Source organism: Acromyrmex echinatior, chromosome 6 (genome assembly GCF_024713525.1).
Source record: "Acromyrmex echinatior isolate Ae372 chromosome 6, ASM2471352v2, whole genome shotgun sequence".
Taxonomy (NCBI): Eukaryota; Metazoa; Arthropoda; class Insecta; order Hymenoptera; family Formicidae; genus Acromyrmex; species Acromyrmex echinatior.
In genome coordinates, this window is record NC_141857.1 from 842,105 (window position 1) to 869,148 (window position 27,044).

Sequence of the window (27,044 nt, forward strand, 5' to 3'; positions counted from 1 at the left end):
AACGTGTGCATTCGGAACGAACGCTCAGTGAGCTCTTCCATCTGATTGGCATATTCCGTTCAATTCTAATATGTAGACCAATCAGATGAAAAGCTCACAGGACGCAGAGAGCGCTCAGTGTCACCGTTCCGTTGTGGTGGATTTTCGCGAACACTGCGCCGCGATGGGATAAGCGCAAATTATCAGGACGGCGTCATGTTGGATAAAGTTCATTGGCGGGACGAAAGTTCGATTCGAAAAGCGGAAGATATCTTAGAGGCCCCGCATAATAAAAGGAATAGGGAACAGAAAATAAGAATTTCAACCTATCAAAAACTGTGTATTCTATAACACATGATTTCTGATGGGTTGAAATTTTTATTCTCTGTTCCCTGTTCCTTTTATTGTGCGGAGCCCCTTACTCTCTAAATTCTCTCTTTAAATTCTTTGGTGATATTTCACTCTAAAGAACAAAAATTCAGTCAATTTTGAAAAAGAGTGGCTCAATTTTCAATCTTTTTTAAAGAAATTTAACTTTACTTACTTTAATTTGGTTCAATTTTGATGTACTGCACAAAATCGATCTCGATGAAGCTTTAAAGATATACAGGGTGTCTGGAATTTAAATGTCAAGGCAGGACTTTTTTTCTTAGTTTATCAATCCCCAGCAAGCTCTTAAAATTTTGACATTTCCAAATTCCAAACACCTTGTAGGTACATAGTACTAAGCAAGAACGGTATTCATAATCGATTCTTATATTCAAGACCATCTTAAATACAAACTTAAGATGTCACGAACCAATCAGAGGGCTGTATTAGTATCTTAAGACATTTCTTAAGACGATCTTGAAATAAGAATAGACTATGAATAGTTCCTAATAAATACAGTCAAATCCATGATGCGAAGTTGCTTAGTTTCCAAAATATTTGATTTTATATAATCAGCTTAATTCGTTCTTTTAAGATTTTGATAAGAGGCAGTAATTTGAATTATAAAAACTATTTTGTTGATTATAGATAATTTTATATTATATATTGCATTTACGATGCTAATAAGTTTACATTTAAATTTGTTTTTAGCATTTTCGTTATATTTTATCTTATTATTAATGTAATGTGTGTATGCAGCATGCACTACATTAAAACTTAGAGTTTACAAGAATTCTCGAGAACAGTTTCAAAATTTTTTCCTGAATGGAAAATAAAAAATATCAAATAACACATTAAATATGAAAAAAATTAGTTTATTGCAAATACGTCGCACAATGTGGGGTACATAAACTTTCATCAGGTAAGCTGAAACAGCCACTAAACGCAATGTGACTACTGCTAGTATCACTACTGTCCTTAATTTAATCATAGTTATTCATTTTAATTGCACTTCTCTTATACTTTGTTCCTTGTCTCTTTTTCTCTCTCCAAAGCTCGGATATATACCTATTTCGTTTTAAGCGTAGAAAGCATAAGAAAGTGCAACTAAAACGACATTACTATGATATTTTTCTGAATTTTTACCTAGTAAATATTCAATTCTGTTGTACGATAATTGTATGTTGTACGATACATTCATACATGCATACATACATACATACACACACACACACACACACACACACACACACACACACACACACACATATATATATATATATATATATATATATATATAGTTATATTATTATCAATGAGCCTATAAAGTAAAATCAACCTGCACAAAAGCGCTGCGATAACTTATTTAATTTTACATAATCTTATATTATATAATATTTATATAATATATAATATACGATATATGACATAATAATATTATATAATATATTATTAATATTATATAATTATATTGTAATATATAATATTATATAATAATATTATATCAATACAATGCATTACAAAATTGGACCTATTACTAGAAATATATTCTTATGTTTAAAATTGTCTCTAATTATAATATAGTGAAGTTGAATTGCATTAGTAGTAGATATTTACATAAACATCGACTATACATTAAATAGATGCATAGAATAATTATGAATTGGCATTCGTTATAAAGTAGAATTAAAAAAAAGCTCAGAGAGACTATATGTCAGTACAAACGCGTAATTATGTTTTATCCGATATTTAAAAAGTTTTAGAAACGTCTGCCCTCTTCTGATTTTCTTGCTCATGTCTTAACAAATACCTAAACTTATACGTTTTCGTTTTCTTTATTTTTGGCTTATTGCACAAGTTTCCTACAAAGAGAAGACATCTTACGTCGGATTATCTTAAAACGTGGCCCTGAAGTTTTAGTGATTAAAGTAGTATAGTACTTAACTAACTTTGTGTATCGTTGACTTGAGAGATCAATTTCATATCTTGTGTAAAACTTAATGTAATTTTATGAGAATTTAACGCATATCACCGTACATTACACATTGCGGATTATGTACATGAACACTTTTTTTTCAATATCCTAGTATTGTGTGGTAAAAATAATACTAACAATATATGTGATATTATGGCAGCAAGATATTTTGTATTCATAAAAACATCTTGTCATCATAATATAGTTTTGGAAATGCTATATATTTTATAGCACATAAAAATGTAATGTAATAATCGAAACTATCGACGGAATCTATCAATTCTGCTGAATTGACAAACATAAATTCGTTTTGATTTCAATTACATTTGTGTAACGGTAACAAATTTTATGCTTAAAAGCTATGTAATAGTAACGGTACGAAGATTTAACATGAATTGCAAACTAAGAGAGACTGGCCTATTATGCGATGTGTAAAAACAAATTAATCAAATACCATATCTGAAACTTATTAAAATAACGAATTTTTTTACTAAATAAAGATATGGACTTGAAAGAAAGAGAAAATCTCCCTTAATTTCTTGACCTACCGAAAAAAGAACGTCTACATAATATTTTTATCATTTTATATAACTTACCGCCGCTAAAATTAATAGTAAAGTTTATCATTACTAGTAGTAAACTAAATAGACGCTAATATCAAATGTAATTTGTCCGTATGTCAAAGGGGTAGAAAGCACCGTAATTTATACACATTCCAAAAAACAAATTATAATTGTTCTGTTAATTATTCCAGGTACGGTAAGTTGATCACAAAGATTCTGCACATTTCCAATAAAGGCAGAGTTGCTAGCAGATGTAGAATCCCCACAAAAATCCACGTAAACATCTATCAAAGTATCGTTAAGTGCCGAGGAGGTATTTCGTTTTTGACTGTAATTTTGCATCTATTATTAACCCTGAACTTAGTCTAACAATAAGTTGCAAATGTCGAATCATAAAGAATCTTACTCACATGGTTTAAAATTAGCTCGCATCGGTTAATGATCACCAAATACATCCTGACTAGCGAACACAACGTACAGAAAACCATCTGGATCCTTTTCATTTTGATAGAGCTCAGCCATAGTCAGACTACCGCTTACCATACTTTTCTGATTCACTAATAGGAAAATAGCTTGCGTCGGATTCAATTGTAACCGACGTCTGTGCAATACAAAATACTTAATTAAGTTACTTGTATTTTATAAAATCTTGTGAGAAATATATACAAAGAAACATACCTGATTATTTTGCAAAATTCCGCCACAGTTAGAAAATCTGGCACTAGAAATTTACTTTTGTCCAAAAGTGGCAACTGATTTTCTAATTTGTAACGCTCCACAATAATAGGGATTTTAGTTGGATGCAGCTTTCTGATTTCCTCTGCACTAACAGATCGCTGCTCTGGATTGGCAAAAAAAACAATTATTTACATATTAATACATATTTCACATCGGTGTACAATTTTGAAACATTTCTTAATCCATTCGACCAGAATAATAAATTACACTTGTAATCTGATTAAAAATAAATCCTCGATTTTATTTGCATAAATAACTAACTTCTTGAACTAACTTTCTTTGATGAGTTTTAAATACAATTCTATACAGTTATGTCAAAAAATTTTATAGTGCATTTTGTTCACAGCAAAATAAACATTGACCGAATTAGAGAATATAATCATTATTCAGATAGCGTGGAATATTTCAGTAATGTTGTTGATCATACTCTATCTTGAAATTCATTCAGCACAGATCATTCCAGCATTACAGCAATACTGCAACGTTTCAGCAATATTGTAATAAAATAGCAAACATTACAATAGTCATACTGTAAGCTTCTCTATTGTATGGGAATGTTATTTTACACAATTACGTCTTAAAATTATGGAAAATTAAATGATGCATTTTGTCAACAAAACAAGCGCGCATTGATCAAATAAGAATATGCTGGAATGTTCCATGCTACCTAGATATCATGTTTCATGATATGCAATAATGAGCTATGACAAAAATAATTCAGTCATACGCCTTTATCAATCCTTGGGGGCTCCACGGATTTCAAAAGAGAAGATTTCAATTGCAGCTTCAAGAAATAATTGTTTTCCATTTGGTGATACAATTAAGTCAACACAAACATCGTTATATCTCTCTTGACTCCATTGAGAAACAAAGGCAGAACGATACTTATGAAAAGCTCACTAAATGGAAAGCACCCATTCTTCGTCTTAATCAATTACTCAACACTCACTGAAAGATTGTATTCTTTTACGATATGATATTCACTCAGAATTCATTCTCTACGTTAAAATAACGTTATGCCATATTCTGGGAAATCGTAAATCTAACTAAAAATAATATCCGAGATAAAGAAAATGTGCAATAAATCAAGGAACGTTCTCCCGTCGAATCGTATCAGTTGCGAAATAAAAAAATTCCCTTTCCACGAAATACACACACAGTAGCAATTCCAGTTTTAACGCCTTTCGTCCTTATGCTTCTCACCCTTTGTTTTCAACTTTGTTTTCAACCCGCTTTGTTTCTCAACGCTCGCGCTATCACACTTGTCGATATTAGCTCGTAAATGAACGCCCCTCGCAATCGGTTTGGTCGTTGCAAGAGAGATCGCAGACGAAAAATTATAATGAAATTACAATAGAAAGTAATGAAGGGCGTCTTCGATCGTTCGGAGAAAGTCAAGAAGACTTTTAAATAATCCAGGTTCTTCTCTCAGATCAGGGCATCTATGGAACGAGTCGGAATGGATTTCGATCGGAATTATTCAATTATTAACTAAATTTCTATTGTGTTTTCAAAGGAAGTACAGAGTAATTGCTATAATCGCTAAAAATCGAATCCATTCCGATTTGCTCCATGATAGGGAATCTGAACGAAAGGACGCGATCTCTCTTTTCGCCCTTTGTTTTCCCTATACATGTTACATCCTATCACAGACAGCCCTACGCTCGGAGATATCATCTGAGAAGCGATTAACGAGACTGAACTCACCGAACGAGCGTTTTTCCTTGTACGATCTCCTGGGTGTCAAATTCATGTTCGTGACGATATAACGTGCTATCACCTACTGGTAGTATTGCGACGTACGCGACGCGCTATCAGCTGTGCTATGGACTCGGTCTCGGGTCAAAATAACGTTAACGTGCACAGAGACGCCGTACGAAACGTCAGGTTGAGTTAGTCGGACGTGACGTAATATACGCAATACGTGCTCAGCCGCGTATGCATTTGCGGTACAGTGAGGGAGACTTCCATCGAATATTCGATTAATTTAATCGACGATTAGTTTGCTGAGTCAGTAATGTCTGCAGTATCTTGTTAACGTGGATAGAATTATTAATCTCTTGTCGTTTGACGCGAGGAAAGAAATGACGGATCAGGGACGAAACACATTTGCAATCGTGAATATTCGATCGCGAATTAATCGCCGATTTAATTAATCATAATTTAGCTGAAGTACTTTGATTAAAATTACTTATTACACACGCGCGCGATGAAAATGTATGATAAAAATTATCTGGAATTATTTCGAATATTATTTGAAATGAAACAATTTTTTAAATCCTACATGTTTTAAAAATGTTTTCTTCTCTTTTAGTAATATTTTACGTTATTATTTTTTTCAATCCACTCGATATTTTATTATATAAATAATAATTTCATTTTTTTTAGTTCTAAACATTTTGTATTTATATTTAAATACTTTTAAAAAAAGATTTCTTCGATGTCCAAAATTTTTTCAAGTTTTGCGAAATCTAAAAATTTCGAATAATGACGAAATAATTTCGTACCTTGAAAACTTTAAAAAGATGTAATATGTATTTCGCTCATGAATTTTAAAATCAATTTTCTTAAAAAAAAAATAAAAAATAGAAGATGATCCATAATATAACTTCTGTAACGTAAATTTTCTATGTAACGATTAATGCGACATTAACTAATAAAAGATCTTAGTCGTATCCTAACATTAACAGTAATCTCATTTCAATTTAATCTTTACTTTTATCTAATTTTAAGAATTATAAAAATTAGAAAAATTAGAAAAAAATAAGCAGTTAAACTAAAATTAAAGTAAATTTTACATTGCAAGTAGAACTGCCTAAAAAATGAGAAAAAAGTAAATAATTAAATCGAGATTAAAGTTAATCTTACGTTGATGGAATCGAGCCTAAGAATAATTCAAACCGTTAACTAATTAATATTGACGATTGATTTAAGTAATATCTGTATTAATCTTATTTTATTAATAGATAAGATTATTAAATTATTATAAATATTAAAGACTAACAAATATATAATTAATTATTTAAATCATTTATATTCTAGCTATCGTCAGTTCAATCGATTAAATTAGTCGCCAATCGATTTAATTAGTAATTATATACCTTATCAAATAATATAATATTATTTTGATAACATCAATAGAATTAGATTTTATAAAAGTTTACAATTATTAAGAATTATTATTATAGTTGTTATAAAATTATTAATCGTTATATTTTATTGTTTTACACACGATGAAAAAAATGTAATTAAAAATAATGACTTTTGTAGCTAAAAATTTTATTTTATGCAGTTTAATCAATTAAACAGATTGTCGATCGAATTCCCCGGGAAAAATAATTATATAAAATTATATAAAACTATATATGTATAATTATATAGAATTATACATAATTATACATAAAATATGTCTATTTATACATAAAATTCTTATTTATATATAATTGTATATAATTTTCTATAATTATACATAAAACATTTTTTCCTGAATCATCAAAATTTGTAGAAGGAAATCGTAGGAGAAAGAAATTTAAAGGCGCCTAAAGTAGTCGTGCATAAGCACGAGTATGCTGAAACAATCACCTGATCGGTTGCGCAGATTTCCGAATGCGCACATGCACTTAAGAATCATATGGCGAGCATATGAGCACATTTCCAACGAGTATATACGTATTGTATACGTATATACATACGTATTCTTGACATCCTCGTTCATCATCCCTTCCTTCTCCCTTTCGAATACGAATCTATCTCGGTCTTTTAAATACATGAAAGAATGTAAGAAACGTGCGAAATAGCACTAGTTTCTTTGATCGAACCGAATTGGTGCAATTTTAATGAAATTATATATTTAATTGATTTGAACGACAATTCGAATGCGAATTAAAATTCACACCAAAAACGGCTACATTGATATTTTTATTCTAAAAATATTTTCTGAATATCTTTTCTTAAAGAAGTATGTTAAATATTCGCTTAATTAAGTTTAAAATAAAAAGTGATATAATGTTCAAGGTTAACTTTACACGATCTTTTCAAACTTGTTTTTAACTGAAATTTTTGCATTTATTTTTTCTCTTTTTCTTTTCACATTGAAGAGAAAAAGAGGAAGGCTAAACTGTGAAATTCAGCTAAGAAGAACAGACCTCGCATCGTAGAAAATCGCATCGGATTTCTACCCAGAGAATCTGAGATTCCATTATTTCCACTTATATAATTATGTATGCTGTCTATTTTTAACAAGTATATTTTTAATACACGTGTATTTTAATTTATATTTCATATCTGCGATTGGCTTGATACTTTATTTTACACGCTAATAAAATTGTAAATATAATGAGAAAAAAATTGTTTGACTGAATTAATTCAATTTGTCTTTATTTCTTTTGAAAAATATATTCAAACATTATATTTGACTTAAATACATATTTTCCAATGAAAGAAATAAAGACAAACTAAATTAATTTAGTTCAAATGAACAATTTCTTTTGTGATGTAGGACATTCTAAATCTGGTAATAATTTTAAATTATTTGTAATTCATTCCAATGTAGATTAACTTTAATCTCGATTTATTCTTTATCTTTTCCTAATTTTAGAATCAGAAAAAGAAAAACGATAAATTAAATCAAAATTAAATAATCTATATCAGTAGAAGTGAACGTCAAAGCAAATTCGATTAACTAAATCGATGGATTAATCTGGTCTAATTTTTATTTTAATGTGGATGAACTTTAATCCCAGTTTAATTTATTCTTTAATTTATTTTTCTTAATCCTTAGAACTAAAGAAAGATAGAAAACAAATTAAACTGAGATTAAAGTTAATTTACAGTGATAGAAATGAACATGATGTGGAGTTTAAATATAAACATTCAAATCATAAGAATCTCGATAACTCAGATAGCACATAATATTTATAAAATATTTATAAAATATTTATAAATATTTATAAGATTTATTTTAAATATTTAGTAAATATTTCTGTGATCTTAGATTGTACAGATCATAAACATTTATTATAAATATTATAAAATATTTATTGTAAATGCTATGAAAATACTTAATGAGACATTATAATTCAAGTAAAAAACACTTATTAGAAATATTTATTTATATTTATCATAAATATTACATAAAATATTTAGTCTATATTTTAATAATATTTCGAATAAAATTTTATATAAAATATCTATAAAATATCTACATACTATAACATTTCAAAGAATGAATATTAACAAATATTTATCATAAATATTTTGTGCTGTCTGGAAAAGAAAGTTCCGTGGTGCAAGCTCGCAAACAATTTTCTTTTAATACTATATAAAGAAGTATATAAAAAACCTTAGAAATACATAACTGAACGCTTTTCTTTCGTAAATTTAATATTGAACAATTTAATACCGAAAATTATTTATTTTGAGTTTTAAAAGCGCTGGATAACGATGCTTTTAATATACAAAAAATAAGTAATTAATTATTACTTTGTGATAAATTTATGTAAAAAAGTTATACTTAATAAATATTTTTATGTACATATATTAAAACTTAATATACACTCCATATACTTTTATTATTTACGAAGTTGTCTTTATTCGGCAATATTTTCGTACACTGAAAAAATATATTAAATTTTAATAAATATTTAAATATTGAATGTTCGAATATTATTATCAGTAAACGAGAATGGATTGAAATGGATTGAAATGGATTCGGATTTTCAGAAATACGCATTCGCAAACATTGAAATGAATCCTTTTCAATCCCAATACATTTTTATTCATTTATAGGAACTGCATGAAGTACATTTCATGCCTTTCAAATCTTAAAAAAAAACCTCATTTTTCTAAGTGTATTGTGAATACTGTTCAATTCAAAATTTTGAATAGAAAATGCAATTTTTCAATCCAATTAAATATTTAAAAAAATAAAAATAGACCATGAATGCTATCAAAGTACAAATGATTTTAAATGAATGAAAATTTCAATCCATTTTTTCTCCTTTACAATGGGTAATCAAATATTTACTAAATGTAAACATTATATTCAATTGGTACAAGAACCATTAATTTGATTTAACAATCATTTATTTTTATCAAGTAAACATTTATTTACTAATAAATATCAAGTAGTATTGAAAAAAATATACATTAAAATGTAGTAAATTTTATCTCGGTGTACGCTTTATAACTATTAATAATCGGTGACGTAGAGCAGATAGATCTGACGGATCTCGGCCCGGCAAGTGCCGCTCCCTCGCGGATGGACGACGCTTCCTGACCTCAGCGACAGTGGGCAAATCTGCCTGTATCGTCTCCGGAGTCCGGCGAAGTCAACGCGAACGGAACGCCGTCATGGAGCACGAAAGTGCGCACGCAGGGATTCGCCTCACCATCGACGAGATGCTTCCGTGACGTCCCGGCGAGCCGGTCGACGGTGTCGCCGTAAACCCGTCGTCGTCGTCGTCGTCGTCGTCCCCTCCCGTCGGGAAATCACCTCGGAAGGAATCCGCTCTGTATAAACCGACAGTACAGTCGGAGTATCATATGAGTCGCGCGACGGCCGCTGCGTAGGACCGTCTATGTGAAGCGACACATTCCGCGGCGTGTTGTCTTGTCGAGTGGTGGACGTGCGGGACGGACGGTGTAGCGCGCGAAAGAAAGAGAGAGAGAGAGAGAGTTTTTCGACCGGCACGCTCGCAGCAAGACGGGCTCGAGACGAACGTTCCGAGAAAACGGAATTACGGAACAAAATCCGCGGGAGAGATTCGTATCGGCGCGTCGCGTGTCGATCGCGAGGGTCCGTCGAAAAGTCAGAGTGACAGAGAGAGAGAGAGAGAGAGAGGGGGGGTGAGAGAGAGAGAAAGAAAGAAAGAAAGTGAGCTCCGGCTGAGAAGGGGGGACTGCCCCCTCTCTGCCCCGCTCGCGAACACCTGTGCGTGCGGTGTGCGGTGCGGAGTGCGGACAGTCGCATCCCGACCAGTCCCGACATCGCTGTCCGTCTCGTGTAGTCGTGTATATATATGCACCCGCTTTGTAAACTCCAGAGGAGTTGGAGCGCCATGGGGGAGTCGCCGGAAGCAGCGACGACGATGTACGCGTCGCGCTGCCGCGCGTTACCGTAAAGATCCGTCCACGCCGTGTGATCTTTCCCCGTTCCCTCACCTCCCGGCCCGTTCCGTAAGTTCCGTTGGGGCATTAACACGGGGGACCGTCGCGCGTTTTCGCCGCGAGTGAGTGTGCTGCGTGCGTGCGTGCGTGATTCCTGTGCCGGATATCAACCCCGCGGTTGGTTGGTCGGTGGTGCGACGGCGGTCATCGTCGCGATCTCTCTACGGGACCGACACCGAGCGACGTCGCGCTCGAGGGGATTAAAGGAAGAAAAAAAAAACAAGAGGAGAAGACGTTTGGTGGCGGTGCGAGAGGGCGACGGAGGGTGGCGGAGGAAGGGAGCCGCGCGGTGTGAGTTGTGACGAGAGAGCGAACTGCGAGAGGAAGCGGCAGCGACGAGACAGCCAGTCAGTGCCGAGTGCGTCAGAAGCGACGAATTCGATCAGCGCTCCCTTTGTCCGCGCTTCGTCTGAGAGGAACAGAGAGATTCACGAGGGAGAGGGAAAGAGAGAGAGACAGAGAAATTCGCAACGGATCCACGGCATCGTCTCGACGGCTGATCCAATCGACAACGGATTGATATCCAAGCTCGACGACGACGACGACGTACCACGCAACCGTCGAGACGGCCGGGTCGATTTTTATACGCGCCGTCGTCAATACGTCGAGAACTCGTTCTCGTCCCGGTCGCGCCGGACCGCGACATCTCTAATCGACCGACGACGCGCATGGTGTTATGTCGTCGTCGACGGTGACCCGCGTGACTCGTCGTGGCCGGTAACGAAAAGCGCGCGTGTTCTTCGACGGGAAGAGAAGAAGAGAGCAACTTCAGAATGTAAAAGAGTGTATGAGAAAGTACGAGAAAGTGTTTGGAAAGGAAAGATTTAACGGAACGAGGAAGAGAGCGATCCACCCGGTCACATTCGGATATTCGTTATAATAAAGAAAAAAAAAAAGATAACAAACAAGAAGGAAGAAAAGAAAGGATTGTATTGTAGACAATCATCGGCTTTCACGTCGCGAGTGCGAGCGAGGGTGATCGATGAGAGATTTCAGAGATCGCGCGGTGTGTCTGTGTTTACGTAGGTAGTCTCGAGGCAAAGGGTTATCCTCTTGAAGGATACGATATCGCGGATACGTGTTTCGTCGAACGAGAGAACGAGAAAGAGAGATAGCAAAAAGGAGAGAGAGAGAGAGAGAGGGGCGGTTCTTTGTATGGCCATCGGGAGGCGGGAATCGCGTCTCGCCGCGAGGTGGAATCGATCGGCGACGAGAATCGACGGAGAATCGGGACCGGGTGAAGGGGCCCGCCGGGGGGAGTATTTTCGTCCGTCGACGGGTGAAAGAATGGAACATCGGCGGCAACGGCAACGGCAGCGGCAGCAGCAACAGCGGCGGTGGCGGCGACGCGGCGACAGCGACCGCGGCCTCGACGGTGAAGTCGTCAAACTCGCGGCGGCGGCGGCCCGGTGCCAATAACCTTCCGCACGAAGAGCACGAGCGAGTGAACAGAATCGGGAGACTTTTGGTTAAGCCCCGCTTCCACGCGCGGCGATGATGCGCTCGCCCTCGTCGCGCGCGACAGATCGTAAAATTAGAAGACGTTCGAGGCGACGTCGCGATCGCCTTCTGCGGTGCCGGTTTTCGACGATTGCGACGATTGCGATGATTCTCGCCGGAGGCTCCACGGGTGTGACAGTGCGCGTCGTGAGAGTGCGGTTCCGTAGTTTCTCCCGCTGTGCGCGAGTGCCCCGGAATTTGTGAGTTCGCGTCAAGCCCGGGATCACCGACCGACCACCTGAAGAAAGAAGGTAATAGGTCGACCAACGATCGAGACAGCTTGCTCGTCGCCGAGCGCGCGAGTGCACTACCCCTTCTAGTCCGCTGCATTTACGAGGGCCGTCGTTTTTTTTCCGCGGTTCCTGGAGATAATACAATTAGTGGAATTATCCTTTCTCGAGAAGGGCTTCTCCCCGATTTCGCTTCGGTTTGTTCAACTGGAGGAGACGCGGTCGCTTCATTAGTCCGAATTTCATTCGTCCGCGGCGCGCAGTCATCCTGGATCCTCGCCTCCAAGTCATCGTCGTCTTAACGGAGAAGCATGTCTCCCGTAACATCCGGACTGTCCTTCGCGTCCGGCGTGAGCGCGAGGATCACGCGCCTGTCAGGACACACGAAGAGACGCTGATCGCGCGCCACGTGGATTCGTCGACTGGACGATACGCTCGCGCGTTCTCGGTGGCGAACCTCGACGAGGACAGATAGGACGGACGTGAAACAAATGGACACCAATGACTAGCTTGGCCCTGTCGGCGGCGGCAAGCAGGATCGAGATGCCCCTCTCCAAAACGAATCCGTTCGTGCAGGCGGGCGCAATCTCGACACAGCCGTACATCTCGAGCAGCGAGAGCAGCAACCACCTGCCGCCGATCATCAAGGGTACCGGGTTGACCGGCCTGAAGCAGACAGGCGGTGGCGGCGGCGGCGGCGGCGGCGGCGGTGGAGGAGGTGGAGGTGGAGGTGGCGGCGGTGGTGGTGGTGGCGACGAGTCGGTGCCTTACGTGGGTTACCAGAAATTACCGTGGAAAGGCGAGAGCTACGGCCTGAGTAACTGGCCAGTGAATTATAGTTTCAGTCACAATTCGCATTCGCAACCCAACAGCCAGTCGAGCAGTCCAGTGGTGAGAAACGGCCGTTCCGATGGCAATTCTAACAGTGGAGTTGGCCGTGGCGGTGGAGGCGGTGGCGGTGGAGGTGGAGGAGGAGGAGGAGGAGGCGGTGGCGGCGGCGGCGGCGGCGGTGGTGGCGGAAGTGACAACGGAGGAGGCGTTGGTGGTGGCGGAAGCGGCGGCGGCGGTGGTGGAAGCAGCGGTGGTGTCAGCAACAACAGCATTGTCAGCGTGAAACCGAAAACGGCGACCATCACGCCGGAGATGGTAATGAAGCTTTACATGAACAAGCTGACGCCGTACGAGCATCACGAGATCTTCAACTACCAGCAAATCTACTTCATCGGCGCGAACGCGAAGAAACGGCCGGGCATCATCGGCCGGCCAAACAACAACGAGTACGACAACGAACAGGGCTCGTACATTCATGTGCCGCACGACCACGTGGCTTATCGGTACGAGGTTCTCCGCGTAATCGGCAAAGGCTCGTTCGGTCAAGTGGTCAAGGCCTATGATCACAAAACGCACGAGCACGTGGCATTGAAGATGGTACGGAACGAGAAGCGCTTCCACCGTCAGGCGCACGAGGAGATACGTATACTGCGCAAGCTGCGCGAGCAGGACAAGGACAACACCATGAACATCATCCACATGTTCGACTCGTTCACCTTCCGCTGCCACATGTGCATCACGTTCGAGCTCCTCAGTATCAACCTGTACGAGCTCATCAAGAAGAATAACTTCAAGGGCTTCAGCCTCCAGCTTGTGCGCAAGTTCTCGCACTCGCTGCTCCTCTGCCTCGACGCGCTCTACAAGAATAAGATTATACACTGTGACATGAAGCCGGAGAATGTCTTGCTCAAGCAGCAGGGCCGCAGCGGCATCAAGGTGAACAATCACGTAAATAATTCTATATTTATAGATATCGCGCGATTCTATTATTTTCCCGAACAAATATATGTGGTATATGTGGTTACTCTTCCAATTACCGAGTATTCAATTGAGTCTAATCGGTACCGGCGAATCGAGTAAACGTTTCTTCTTCGATTACGTTGTGAATTATTTATAACAATTATTTTTCACAACCTTATAATAATTTTAAGTTCCATGATCTTATCAGATTTTAATTTTTTTAATGAAAGAAATATGATTCAATTATGTTAACTTTAAGAGCAAAGGTACATTAATTTAAAGTGGTCCGGCGAATATCAGTTGAAGAAATTTTGGAGCGAATACCAATTAGGATTAAATAGATCAAAATTTCAGATTAAGGGGAATAAGAGAGTTAAAAAATGCTTAACGTTAAAATATTAACTTTATTAAGAATAGAATATATTTTCTATAAAATCTATAAAATTTGTTTCCATAAATCACTTCTCATTTTGCAAATAGAGAATTGAGAATTGAGCAAATAAGATTATCGAAAAATGAATATTTTTTAAATATTCTACATATGTCGGAATAAATATATCTCTTGTATCTGTTTTTATGTATTTTGATGTGAAATATCTCGAAAACATTCACTTTGCGCCTTTATTTTAATATTTTTTTACGCAGAATGACAAGAGAAATCGATTTGTATTAAAAAGGAGTTATTCAAATATGCAAAAAACCAATATTACCGAAACCGTTTTTATCTCTGTCGTGATTAATTATTTTACCTGTGTATCAAACGTGTTTGCTCCTTTTAATAAACATTATACGCTTGCAAATTTTCTATGGACAATATATGAAAACAATTTTACAAATAAGATTTATAGTCTGTAAAGATAAATAAACGTATACATATCGCGCAAATGAAAGGCTTACAATTTATCGTCGTGTCCCAGAAACCGATATTTCGGAATTAAACCACGATATTTCGCTGCTGCTAAATGCGAAGCGCGGGATTCGCGAAAATCAGATGATCAGACAAACAATGGAATTGCAATCACTATAAATCGCATGCGTTAAAAAAGTGCGATTAAAAAATTTACTGCGATCCAAAATCTTTCTTCGAATTTTTTTTCCGAAACTAGAGAAAATTCTATTTTGAACTTAACAGAATTGGATTTAGATTTGTTTCCATCTAAAGTTTTTAAAGAAATAAATTAAATGTCACTGTTGCGTACCGACAACTTGATGCATGGAAATCTTTACTTTTGTAACTACATAGTTCAACGCGAATTTCTTTAACGCAACGAAGACATAATGTTTGAAAGCAAATTTATAACTTGAGGCACATGGGTGCACTCGATACATTCTTTGATATTCGCGATAATATTTGTGAAACAAGAGCTCGAGTCTCTCTCGAAGGCATCTTGAGAAACCACTTATTATTTCTCGTAACGCGATCCTTTATTGACATTCCTTTATACACTTTGCATGCGGAAGCCTTTACTACTCCACGTCGGAACAACAAATATGTCGGTGTACCGATGATATGCATTGAAGTCATGATACGAGTGACGTTCCAGGAAATACAAACTAAAATTCATATCCTTTTATTTATATACTCTATCTTTTTACCTGCTTTTACTTACTTTATTCTTTTATATGTTCTTATCCCATCAAAAATGTCACGTACAGAAATATTTTTTAACACTCTTTTTTAAGAGCCCTTTCTTTGCACGAGTGCCTTTATTTTTGTGAGACTGGGAGTTTTCAATTAATGCTAATCGATATTCCGCTTTGTCCACGAAACATTTTCCATGTACACAGCAGCCGCGACCTTTAGCCCCGACTGTTCCCGAACGGGGATCCGATATCGGTGAAATCGTACGGAAGGCTGTCGGAGGCTGCCTTTTCCCCTCGCGAATAATATGACATGCCGCGCTTCGGAAAAAAATCAGCCGAGTTCATGGCTAATCGACAAACGGAGAGAGGATGCGCGCGAATGTTGTCTCGCCATTGCGTAGGCACAGTCACGAAACAGACATAAATAAGCTCTCTTAACTCGTTTTCATTATCTAGATAAAAATATGTTTGTTAATTGTATGATGAGACTCGTTAAATTCGTTAATCTGAGAGCCTGAGTCGTAATAACGTGAAATTTTTTTTTAGTACCTTGAATTTAATTTGAACCAAAATTATTAGGTGTTGGAATTAATTCGTAGCGTTTTTAATGAAAGAATGTTATTTATTTCACATGAGCATTAAAAAATACATTAATGAAAGTACTTCCCATCACTTGTAAAACGCTACGAATTAATTCCAACACCTAATATATGTGTGAGACTGGTGTGATAGAAAATGAAAAAAAATTTTTATTATGATATACACAAGGAATTATGAAAAAAATATTATTTCTCCGTTGACAATATTGAATATTTGGTGGACCACAATCGGTATTCGAGAGTCCAGTGGATTTTCGGATATTTTCTCAAATAAATATTTACTCAATATAAAAAAATGATATATAAATGATTATTGTACGTCTAAGCCGGATCCCCCCACTATTGAAAATTAAGTTCGGAATAGGTAAAAAATTTAGTGTTTTTTAGGTGCTGATTTTGTATCAAATAGTTGTAGTGATTTTTGTATTAAATAAATATGTTTACTTTTGATAAATATTTACGTAGAACTTATAAATAAATATTTATTAAAATTTAGTATTTTTTCAATGTAAAGTTAAAGGCACAGAGTCGATTTTTGTATTGTAAATTTTGATAAACTTAAATCTGTACAAAATAAATAAAAGACAATCCAATGATCTATGATAGTAGAAGCTCGTTGTTAAAACTTTTACAATTTTATATAAGAATTTTTTCACATTTTTGTACAGTCCGAAACAATATAAAAATGTGCATTAAATTTGGATGACCCATACGATTTTATTGAAGTATCTAAGAATTTAACTAAATAGAGAAAATAATTTTGTTAGAAATATATGGGAAACTCAAACATGATGAATAATGCTGCAAACAATTTTGACATTTAACAATCAATTTTGATTTTTTTCTATATAATTATTTAAGGTTATTATTACAAAACTTTATCATACTTTGTCCACATTTTTGCCAAATATAGATCAATGTGATTAAACTTAGGTTTCATCTTTTTTTTCAATTTCTAAAAATTAAAAAAAAAATGAATTAAACCAAAATTAAAGTTAATCTGCATTAATAAAAATAAACATTAATAATGCCGTGTTAAATAATCGTTTCTAATGTTGCACGTGATTTAATGCGATACTCGATTTATCGAAATGATCCTTAGAACAAGGCGATAGTCACAAAGAGAAAATTCCTACAGCACAACTACTCATCTCAGATGATCTACTGCGATGCACTTAACATTATATTGTTTTACGACGATAGAAATGGGGGTGTACGTGGGCAGTGACAGAAATTCTTCGGTACAATTCTGCGATTCCCAAGCGATCGTGGCTCACGAGTCTGCGGGGGATTCCGGTGTACATTCGCGTTGAAAATGTTGGTCCATTATCAGTGGTACCTCTGCTTCCATTTACGCTTTTAACGGTAATTGGTAGAATGTATGGTTCTCAAGATACATCGTGTTCTTCCTCTGCCGTCGTTGTAATTTACATTGCGTATGAATTAATAGCTTAAATATATTCTCTGCGAAGTCTATGAATATTTGACGTTGTTGGATATGTAAATTGGATTTGATTAATGCGTGTGCATTGAATCAAGAACATTCGACGGAAACCGTTAAAATAGTCTTATTCTTAAAATAGACTTATTTCTTGCTACAAAATAAATAAATTTGTCAATATGTATAGGATGGCGCATAAAATGTGTCATGGTTTAAATATAATTATTTATATATTTTTTTATTTGTATTAATTTATGTTATATCAATTCATTTCTATATATATTATATACATTAAACAATTATATATACACACTGTATATATATGATTAATAATAAGCATTTAATTTTAACAAATCTGATACAGAGCTAGTATAGAGACAATTCATTAATTACCAAAAGCCTGAAAATTGTGGATAATTAAATGATGTGACATTTCAAACGTCACTTTGTAATTTGTTCGTGCTATTCACGTTTATCTGATTATTTTGAGTATCATTCCCGTGTTCAATTCTCGAAATCTCGGATAATACCTGGTATTCAGATACGTGGGTATTCCAAGTCCTTGCCCCTACTTCCTCGTCCCGACGATGAACGTGCAAGAACGCGCGCGTACAAGTGGGAATCGCATTATCTCCACCAACTGTAGCATTCGCACGCAAGTCCGCAAACTTTCCGAGTAAGGCCTGCCTGCCGGGTCGTGACCTTGCGAGGCCGCACGATGGTTTACTTTGACGCCGACCTACCGACGCTCGCACTGTAAAGCTGAGAGGCTAAGTGCTGGAAATGAGCAAAAATTAGATTTGCTTGCCCCTTCTAAATGGCCATAACCGATGGGCGGCAAGTTCCGATGGCCTTCCGACGTCCGGGATTTGAGCCCGATTCTTTCCATATCGTTGCGATTATTCTCCCTCACTGCATTCGACAAAGCGATGACACAGCGTTTCCGTTCCTTTCTGTTTTGATCCAGCGATCACAGAGAAATTGAGATGACGAGTTTAACCCTTTGTATATACGATGATTTTCCATTTCTTTACTATAAACGCGATGGATCATTTGTTTTCCTCCGGATTCATTTTCATCATTTTTGCAAGTATATAAAAAATTATTAATTCTTTCAAACCTGATTTTATTGGAACAATGTTAAAAAAATTTTGTTTTTAATTTTATTCATGCGCACTTTAATAAGTAATTCATACTAAACAATTTTTTTCCAATAAAATAAAATAAAATTTTGATTATTTTTCCAATATATATATATATATTATTATGTATCTTAGTCGATATTAGAGATGCAAAAATAAAACGTAAAATTCAATCTTATAATTACTTACGGTAAAATTGCGGTAAAATAATAAATTATTGGTAATTTTGATAAAATTTGTTTTTTATAATTTTATGCGTAAATATACTGTATTTTCGTTCTTATGTATAAAATTTTAAAATTAGATGATATATATATTTTTCTTCTATTTCATTTAATTAATTAATTATTTAATTAATTTAAAATTTAATAATTATAAAATTAAAATATGATTTATTACCATTTTACCAGCCTCCATAAATTACTGACTAATTTACCATAAATTATCGAGTAAATTATCGTAAAATTTGGTCATTTTCTTTAATCGATATAATTAAATATTTTCAACGAATAATGTCTTCAAAATTGCTGTACATTACAATGTACGCAGGATCAAATTCTTATATTTAATATCTTTAATATCTTTAAAAAATATACGTATATTTAATATCTTTAAAAAATATTTATAAAGTTTAGTATTAAAAAAAAGAAAGAAATAGAAACCATTATTTAGTCAGATCTAGATACTTCTTCTAGTATTTCAACAATGCATTGGAAGAAAATGTGGTTACATTAATTGGGATGGTTAAAAATGGATAAATCAGAATTTTCTGGTTGAATCTATTATAATTCCAGTCGAGATAATCAGACTTTTAATTGATATGATTAGAAGTTTCCGGTTCATTCATTTCCAATTAGAATTTTATCTCACAAGGACACCTTGTGAAGTGTCAAATTCTGATTTTAATGAAACTTTGTATTATGCAATGTAAATAGATAAATTAAGAAAATATCAGTTACGATTCAAAAATATTATGAGAGATGAAACCCTTGATATGTAAAATAATATTCAGCTTTTCTCATTATATCAAAAACTATTCTAAATATCAAAAAATATTCTATATAAAAATTTTACAATAAAATAACCTGTATTCACCCACGTCAATAAAATGATTATTTAAGTTTTTTCCCTTTTTTTTCCCTCGAAGATGAATAGAAACACTTAGCAAGATTTCCTTGTTAGTGTAAAAAAAAAATACGTAGAATGAATGACCCAATCGCGTGTATTAAGAATTAAAATAAGAGCTTAGTCGTTTTTCACGAATTTCTTTTTTTTTTACACGCGAAACCGACAGTAGTAAGACTAGTAAAGCTGATAAATCTTTTCGGACGAAATAATAGACGTCAACTCTAATGATTGATTATGAAACCTACATAAAATATTAGGGAAAACATCGATAAAATTTCGAAGTGAATTTTGAGGGACCTCTCCACTGGGCGACTTCTGATTTCGCGATTAGACGGTAGCTGTTATCTAATGACGCATTAACGCATGTATATCAACGTATCTAGATAAAAAATTATGAGAGAGAAAGTATTGCTAAGAAATCTCCGAAAGAGAGAGAGAGAGAGAGAGAGAGAGAGAGAGAGAGAGAGAGAGAGAGAGTTTGAATTGAATGCGGTGCAATGAGTCGTGCGAACGCAATGAATCGGAATCGAATCCGAACCGAGGCAGTGCCAGGTTTCTTTCCTGAGTTTCACGCTTGCACGGTTAACAACGTTTCGAATTCGCCTCGAGCTTCGCCGAAGCTTCAACTTCAACGCGCCCTGAAAGCGCGATATTTAACGCAATTCGATCCCGAGTGCAACGTTACCGTAAAAGCAGCGGCCAATTCGTAGTGGGATTTCTGGAAGTAATCGCCGAAGTAATCGCGCGCGACCTATTTATGAATATTCAAGACCGGTCTTCGATCGTCATGTTTTTCCAGTTCGAACTATTCTAATATTTAATTTTGTGAGAACTCTCGCCGAGTTTCTTGTGTTGTTTCATTATTATCCACGTAATCGATCTTGCTTAAGAAGATAAATATTAAACAATGAATGTCGATACGTGGTCGGAATTTAAAAACGAAAAGATAAAGGGCACCACGAACGCCTGAAATCGTTAGCGATTGATTATATTTGATTACACAACATTATAATCTAATTTCACATAATTAAATACATAAACGTTTCGGTCTTATACACACATATTAGGCCATCTTCAGTATATAATAATTACAAAATATTTACGTCAAACAACAAAAGCGGTTTCACGTTACAAGTAGACATGTCATAAGACTATACATGTTGACAAATTTTTGTTTGGTTTACCTAATGTAAAAAAGTAAGGCCGATCAATCGCTAACGATTTCAGGCGTTCGTGATTTATGTCCTTTATCTTTTCGTTTTTAGAGATAGGTATTGTTTCGGAGTCACGTATGATATGGCTGATTCTATACGTTATACTGTTATCACCCATATCGTCAACTCTTTTTTGTTACATACAGCAAAGTGGATCGCAATTTGATGATAAAATATCATAAATTGTCCTATTCTTTTTATAAAATATCACGTCGCGTTCAGCATCCTAACTAATGCAGTAGACATGTATTAATTTACATTATAATTACGGCAATAATTTATGTCAAATTAAGCTTATCAATTAATTATATCTTGAATTTGTAATGAAGTAATATCACAATTTACGGATGCACTCGAACATTAATCATTCATATAAATAAAAGTGTTAGTATACATATATCGCGCGTTAATAATACGTTAATATATATCACTGTATATTTTAAATTACAAACTGGAGTGGCAGAGAGGGAAAAAAAGAAATTATTTATGTATATTAAAATATTATTAATCGAGTAGACATGAGAAAGTGCACGAATCAACTATAACGGTATGTAAATAAAAGGTATGAGTTTTAATATCACAAATATTGCGCTGTGTTTAAAGCGAACACAAGTTTGCAGGATGTCAGGATACATCTATTAATTACATGCGCTTATACATAAATCTGCATGTGTGCACATTATATGTAGATACGTATGCACACGTATATACGTATATACGTATATACGCGAAGCTGCGAATTCCATTTTGATGAGAATAAATGTATCATGCTGTGAATTACTTTTTGCATTGTCGTGTATTTCCTATTGCTTGAATTGCAATGAATGTACTTAATATTCTTTCGTGAGTTTCTTTTTCCGTTTCTTCTTTCCTTCTGGCATTTTTCGTTTATTTTTTTCTATAAAATTTTAATATTTTATTATCTTTATTTTTGCACTTCTATTTTATGTAGGTTAAATTTCATTTATTCCGTTGCTCAATCATGTATTGTTTTTTAGCGCTTGAGAGGATTCTCGGGAATTCTAGAGCGCTCTCTCTCTCTCTCTCTCTCTCTCTCTCTCTCTCTCTGTGTGTGTGTGTGTTGTTTAGCTTATCATCGATTTGAATTAATAATTGGTAATCGAGATGCATCGCTTCCGTCCAACAAATACTAGTTGAATCAGAATACATGATCAGTTATTATTTGTTTTATTAAACATAAGATAATAAACAAATTATTGTTTACTATCTTATGTTTAATAAAACTAATAAAGCTGTTTAATAAAGCTTGAATGTAAAATAATTACAAAGCATATTATAAAGTAACTATAATAAAAATTATAAAAAGGTATGATAAAATTTATTAAAATGAAAAAGTCAAATAGTCTTTTCATCTTTTTAAAATAATTTTTAAATTATATTTATAAAATAAAATATAATTAAAATAATGTATAATGATCATATAACATGTTTTTATACGGAATTTTTAGAAATGTAAATAACATTGTGCAGGAAATGAAATGTTACCGCATTTGTGTATATATGTACATTTTTTTCATTTAATTATCATTTCATTTTTTTTGTTTAATTATCATTTTATACATAAACATGAAATTTGTGACTTGCACATGCGGGAATGACCCGTATTAAATACGAATTTTGGTTCCTCGTCGAATGTGTTAACATGATAACTGTAATTTCCAGTTCGTATTTAACCATTTGCAACGATACTGTAATGTATGATGTTCGCGGTATGATCGGCATGGAATGGAAAGCACGCTCGAAATTTGATAGGTGTGGAATTCCATATCAGAGATATTTACCAGGGAATATATTTATCATCGATCGGTGCAGTTTTGGATGTAAATTAAGTGTTACTGGTCATGCCTGTCGTGAGATTGGATTTGCATATACCGGCGAAACAAGTCATCGCGAAATAAATTCAAAATTAAAGGGAATTGAATTATTCGATATATTTTAGCTCTTTTTCCTCCGCGAACAATACAATTGGGTTTTTTTTCAAATTAAAATAAAAAAAAAAGATTTGTATAAACAGGTTAATTGTTTATTATCGGCGTGTTTTATTATATCAATTAGGGAATAAAATTGGCAAATATCAGATTACAGAGGATGCTATAAATATATTGCTAGCGAAATCTGCCTCTCGTGGATGTACATTAAACGGTAAAAACACAGTCGAGCGTTAAAATAACTTCCGTCGAAAGCAATTTTGTTTACGAAGACGCGATTCAAACTAATTGCGAAAGGAGACAAAACTTATCGCGCGATAGAAATGTATTCCGGAACTTATAAAAGAATTCAACGACATTGAAATTCACATCTCTCCCGAATACCGCGCGACTCCATGTCAGTTTTTCGTATTAATGTCCCACAAAACAGGCAACTTACAAACAACTATATAAAAACGCCGGTATAAGATTCTCGTGGTATTCAGATTCCCAAAGGTAATCGTAATTGGAGCAATTCGCCGTTCGCTTTTCATTCCTTTTCTTCGTTATCTTCATTACTACCATGTTCTCATTTTGTACACGGTCTTATCAATAATTCTTCGGTCTTATTCATTATTATACAAGGTTCTTCGTGAAGCAAAGCGGAGAAGAACAGAGATTAATAATAAAAGGAGGGTAGCAACGTGCTTGTCCCAACTGTGTGGGAGAAAACTTGAATCGACTTTTCTAAACTGCTTAAAATCTTTTTACATTTGTATGTTGAAAAATCCTTTTTTGCTAAGATTGTTAAAAACATGAAGAAAATGTTCTGACATACCTACAAGTCTGTTGAAATTATATGTGACGGAGAATTTGATCAAAGAAGCGTTTTGTGCACTGAATAAAACATAAACTGAAACTGAAAAAAATTTATGAAATTTTAATAAATATTTATTTAGATAGTACCAATGGAACTATTTGCTTACAGTAAACAAATAATTATTAAATTTAAAAAATGATATTTATAATAAATTTAAGTATCTTTTTTTTTAATCGAATAAATATTTATTTACTCAAGTTGGACTTCAAAGGTGCAATTGATATTTTGATTGTAAATTCTGGTAGATAAAAATTTACATCTATAAGAAATACAATCCGACTTCTATGATAGTAAAAATTTATTGAAACTTTTTCAAGTATGCAAGAATTTTTGGATTTTCTTACAATTCAATCCAATATAAAAATCTGCATGCTAAAATTCAAAGACCTAGATTGCTGACGATGCAAAAATTCCACATAGTCGACGGAGCGTTAATGAAACAAATAACGTTTTATTAAAACAAGAGCTACACAATTTTTTTTATTTGTTTTACTATTACTGCACTGGAGAGTCTGGTTGCATTAATTAGAATTCTAGTTAAAAACGAAAAAATTAGTATTTTCTGGTTGAATCTATTATAATTCTAGTGGAGATATAACCGGAATTCTTATGTGATCAGGATCTTCTGGTTCTTTCATTTTCAACCAGAAATTATTCTCAGTGTGTCATTGAAAATTAACAAGATTATTTTTAACTTTAAATTTCTTCTGTAGCCCCCTATTATTTTAATTTATTTAAAGCATCGGGAGTTCTTCTAGTTTATATTATTTGATTATTTAAGGGAGAACACCATTGTGATGGGTTAAAAAAATCGATTTTTTTTTGCATTTTTGTAATGTTTGATTTCTTAAAAATATGTCCCTAAATAAAAAATGTTATGTTAAAATTCGTAACGAAACTATAGTATGATGGAGTAGCACGTGATCAGATGTATAAACTAATCGGTTGTAAAACTTTAAACATGTTTTTCTCGAAACCACGTCTTCGTAACTGGGCGCTCACATATCTCGGCTAATTTTTATCTGAATGATTTGAATTTTGGACAGAATGTTTACAACAAAATTGTCTTCAGTTAACCAATTCTTTAATCGGATTATTAGCTTTTGAAAAACAATAAAAAAAGTAACGATTTTTTTGCAACCTCTTTTTTAAAACAGCGTCATTTTGTCTAAAATTATTTTATCAAAAAATCAACACGCTTAACTAAAATTACATTTACATGTTAAAACTTAAAAAAGTGTTATTTAAGTGACACATCGTCGTACACGGACGTGTATTCTAAAAACGTGTGATCTTTATATTTGATTTTAACATTTCTATTTTTTAAATTTTAACATGTTAAACAAAGCTTCAGTGCAATACTTCATGTTCCGTGATGATTAAGAACGCTGCATCTTTGTCAATTTGCGAGTGACTTAAACATTATGGACATGTGAACTAATTATATTTGTATCATTCTTGTTGAAGAGGACCCCAAAGTGAGTCGAAACGTTCAAAATAAAAAAGAAATCAATCTAACATCTGATTATTCACTAAATAATTACGTCGTTTATCGTTGCTGACTCTCATTAGCCTACTATATTTATCCTTTTGTATTGTTTAAAATTCGAGAATCCTAACATAATTATTGTTATTGTTAAACAAAAATTTTATTTTAGAGCTCTCGTTCAGAGCAGCACGAACTGTGCACCCATGTTTTTCTAGACGAGGTGCAATGAACACTGAAGCTAGAAATATTAATATTATTTAATGAATTTTTTCCAATAACTTTATAAATGTATATATTTTGAATGTATAAATACAATAATTCATACAAGCTATTAGTTTTCACAAAAAAAAATTCACAAAAAATAACTTTTTTTGGCTATCACAGTGATGTTCCCCTATAAACGCAGATTGAAAAATTATGTGTCTCTTACATTATTTAGATTTTATTTTTCATGTGTTTGGTTTTTTTTATCGCTGAAGATAGTTTAAATATTGGAAACCGAAACATTGGAGCAGCACATTGTAGTAGGGAGAGAAAAGCGTCGTATAATTTTTAATAATTGACTTATTGAGTAAATATGACTTATTATAAAATCTTTAGTAATCTGAGTGCTTTCTTACCACGCCTGACTCTCATTTAGAGCCCTCTCTTGCTTAAATTTGTTTTAAGATTATTTTCAATGAAACTGCTATCGGCTAATGTTGTTAATACACTATCATTTTTCCGGGTTCTGACTTTGATAACGGCGACCGAGGGAAAAAGGTGTTCTCTCGTCGGCGGGTAGCTCTTCCGGCAAGACGCCGTTGCGCTCCTCCTAACGTCTTATCGATCGATAGGAAGTACGTAGGACGTGTACCCCGCCTTTACACGCCCGTGTAATCACGAATCTGATCTGGGACGTTCGACCGAACTACTCACTACCCGGGTTTGACAGAAATAAATGTTTGACACCCGTCTACTTCGTCGTTTCCGCTGAAAACTCGCGCGATCTCTATCGTTTCGTCAGCGATTTTCGCAGCGAGGTCGCCGAAACATGTATGAGAAACGGCGACAGCCGAATATCGTCGATCTACCCTTACGTGCTCGATTTTCGAAAGCTAGATTTTCGTTTAGAAGCCCAATTTCTGCACCTCACATTGGACGTCGGCCAAAAATTATTTCGCGTCGACACATCTGGAAGCTATCGCGAGAAATGTAGCATATTAGATATCGGTCGAATAGGTACGCTGAACACGCTGTCTCTAATCTATCTACATCGTGCTTTATCTACCTTCGATCGCAACAAGTGCCGAATCCGTGATTATCTGAAGAAGCGCGATCTAAAATT

The 27,044-nt window shown here is 34.8% G+C and overlaps 2 protein-coding genes across 2 annotated transcripts in view; one reads left to right on the forward strand and one right to left on the reverse strand.

Annotated features, from left to right (window-relative positions):
- Window positions 1–1,207: 1,207 nt before the first annotated feature.
- On the reverse strand, window positions 1,208–6,140 carry LOC105151683 (microtubule-associated protein 1 light chain 3 alpha). The gene is made up of 4 exons (XM_011065526.2): window positions 5,332–6,140; window positions 3,565–3,727; window positions 3,297–3,487; window positions 1,208–3,214 (listed from the first exon to the last, which is right to left on the reverse strand). Exons 1-3 carry the CDS (start codon window positions 5,375–5,377, stop codon window positions 3,322–3,324), a joined length of 375 nt encoding a protein of 124 aa, XP_011063828.1. The 5' UTR covers window positions 5,378–6,140; the 3' UTR covers window positions 1,208–3,214; window positions 3,297–3,321.
- Window positions 6,141–9,745: 3,605 nt separating this feature from the next.
- The window catches only part of LOC105151684 (uncharacterized), a 66,554-nt gene continuing 49,255 nt past the window's right edge, over window positions 9,746–27,044 (forward strand). Inside the window, exon 1 of the mRNA XM_087407490.1 lies at window positions 9,746–14,288. Within this exon, the coding sequence (XP_087263616.1) occupies window positions 13,023–14,288 (1,266 nt within the window). The 5' untranslated portion in view covers window positions 9,746–13,022. The remainder of the gene's footprint in view (window positions 14,289–27,044) is intronic.

Excerpts from the sequence above, each read along its gene's own strand:
- LOC105151683 (XM_011065526.2), bottom strand. The coding sequence starts at position 5,377 with ATGAATTTGACACCCAGGAGATCGTACAAGGAAAAACGCTCGTTCG. Across the intron at positions 3,728-5,331 it reads CAAGGAAAAACGCTCGTTCG|AGCAGCGATCTGTTAGTGCA; the intron begins GTGAGTTCAGTC and ends TTGCCAATCCAG. Across the intron at positions 3,488-3,564 it reads GAATTTTGCAAAATAATCAG|ACGTCGGTTACAATTGAATC; the intron begins GTATGTTTCTTT and ends TGTATTGCACAG.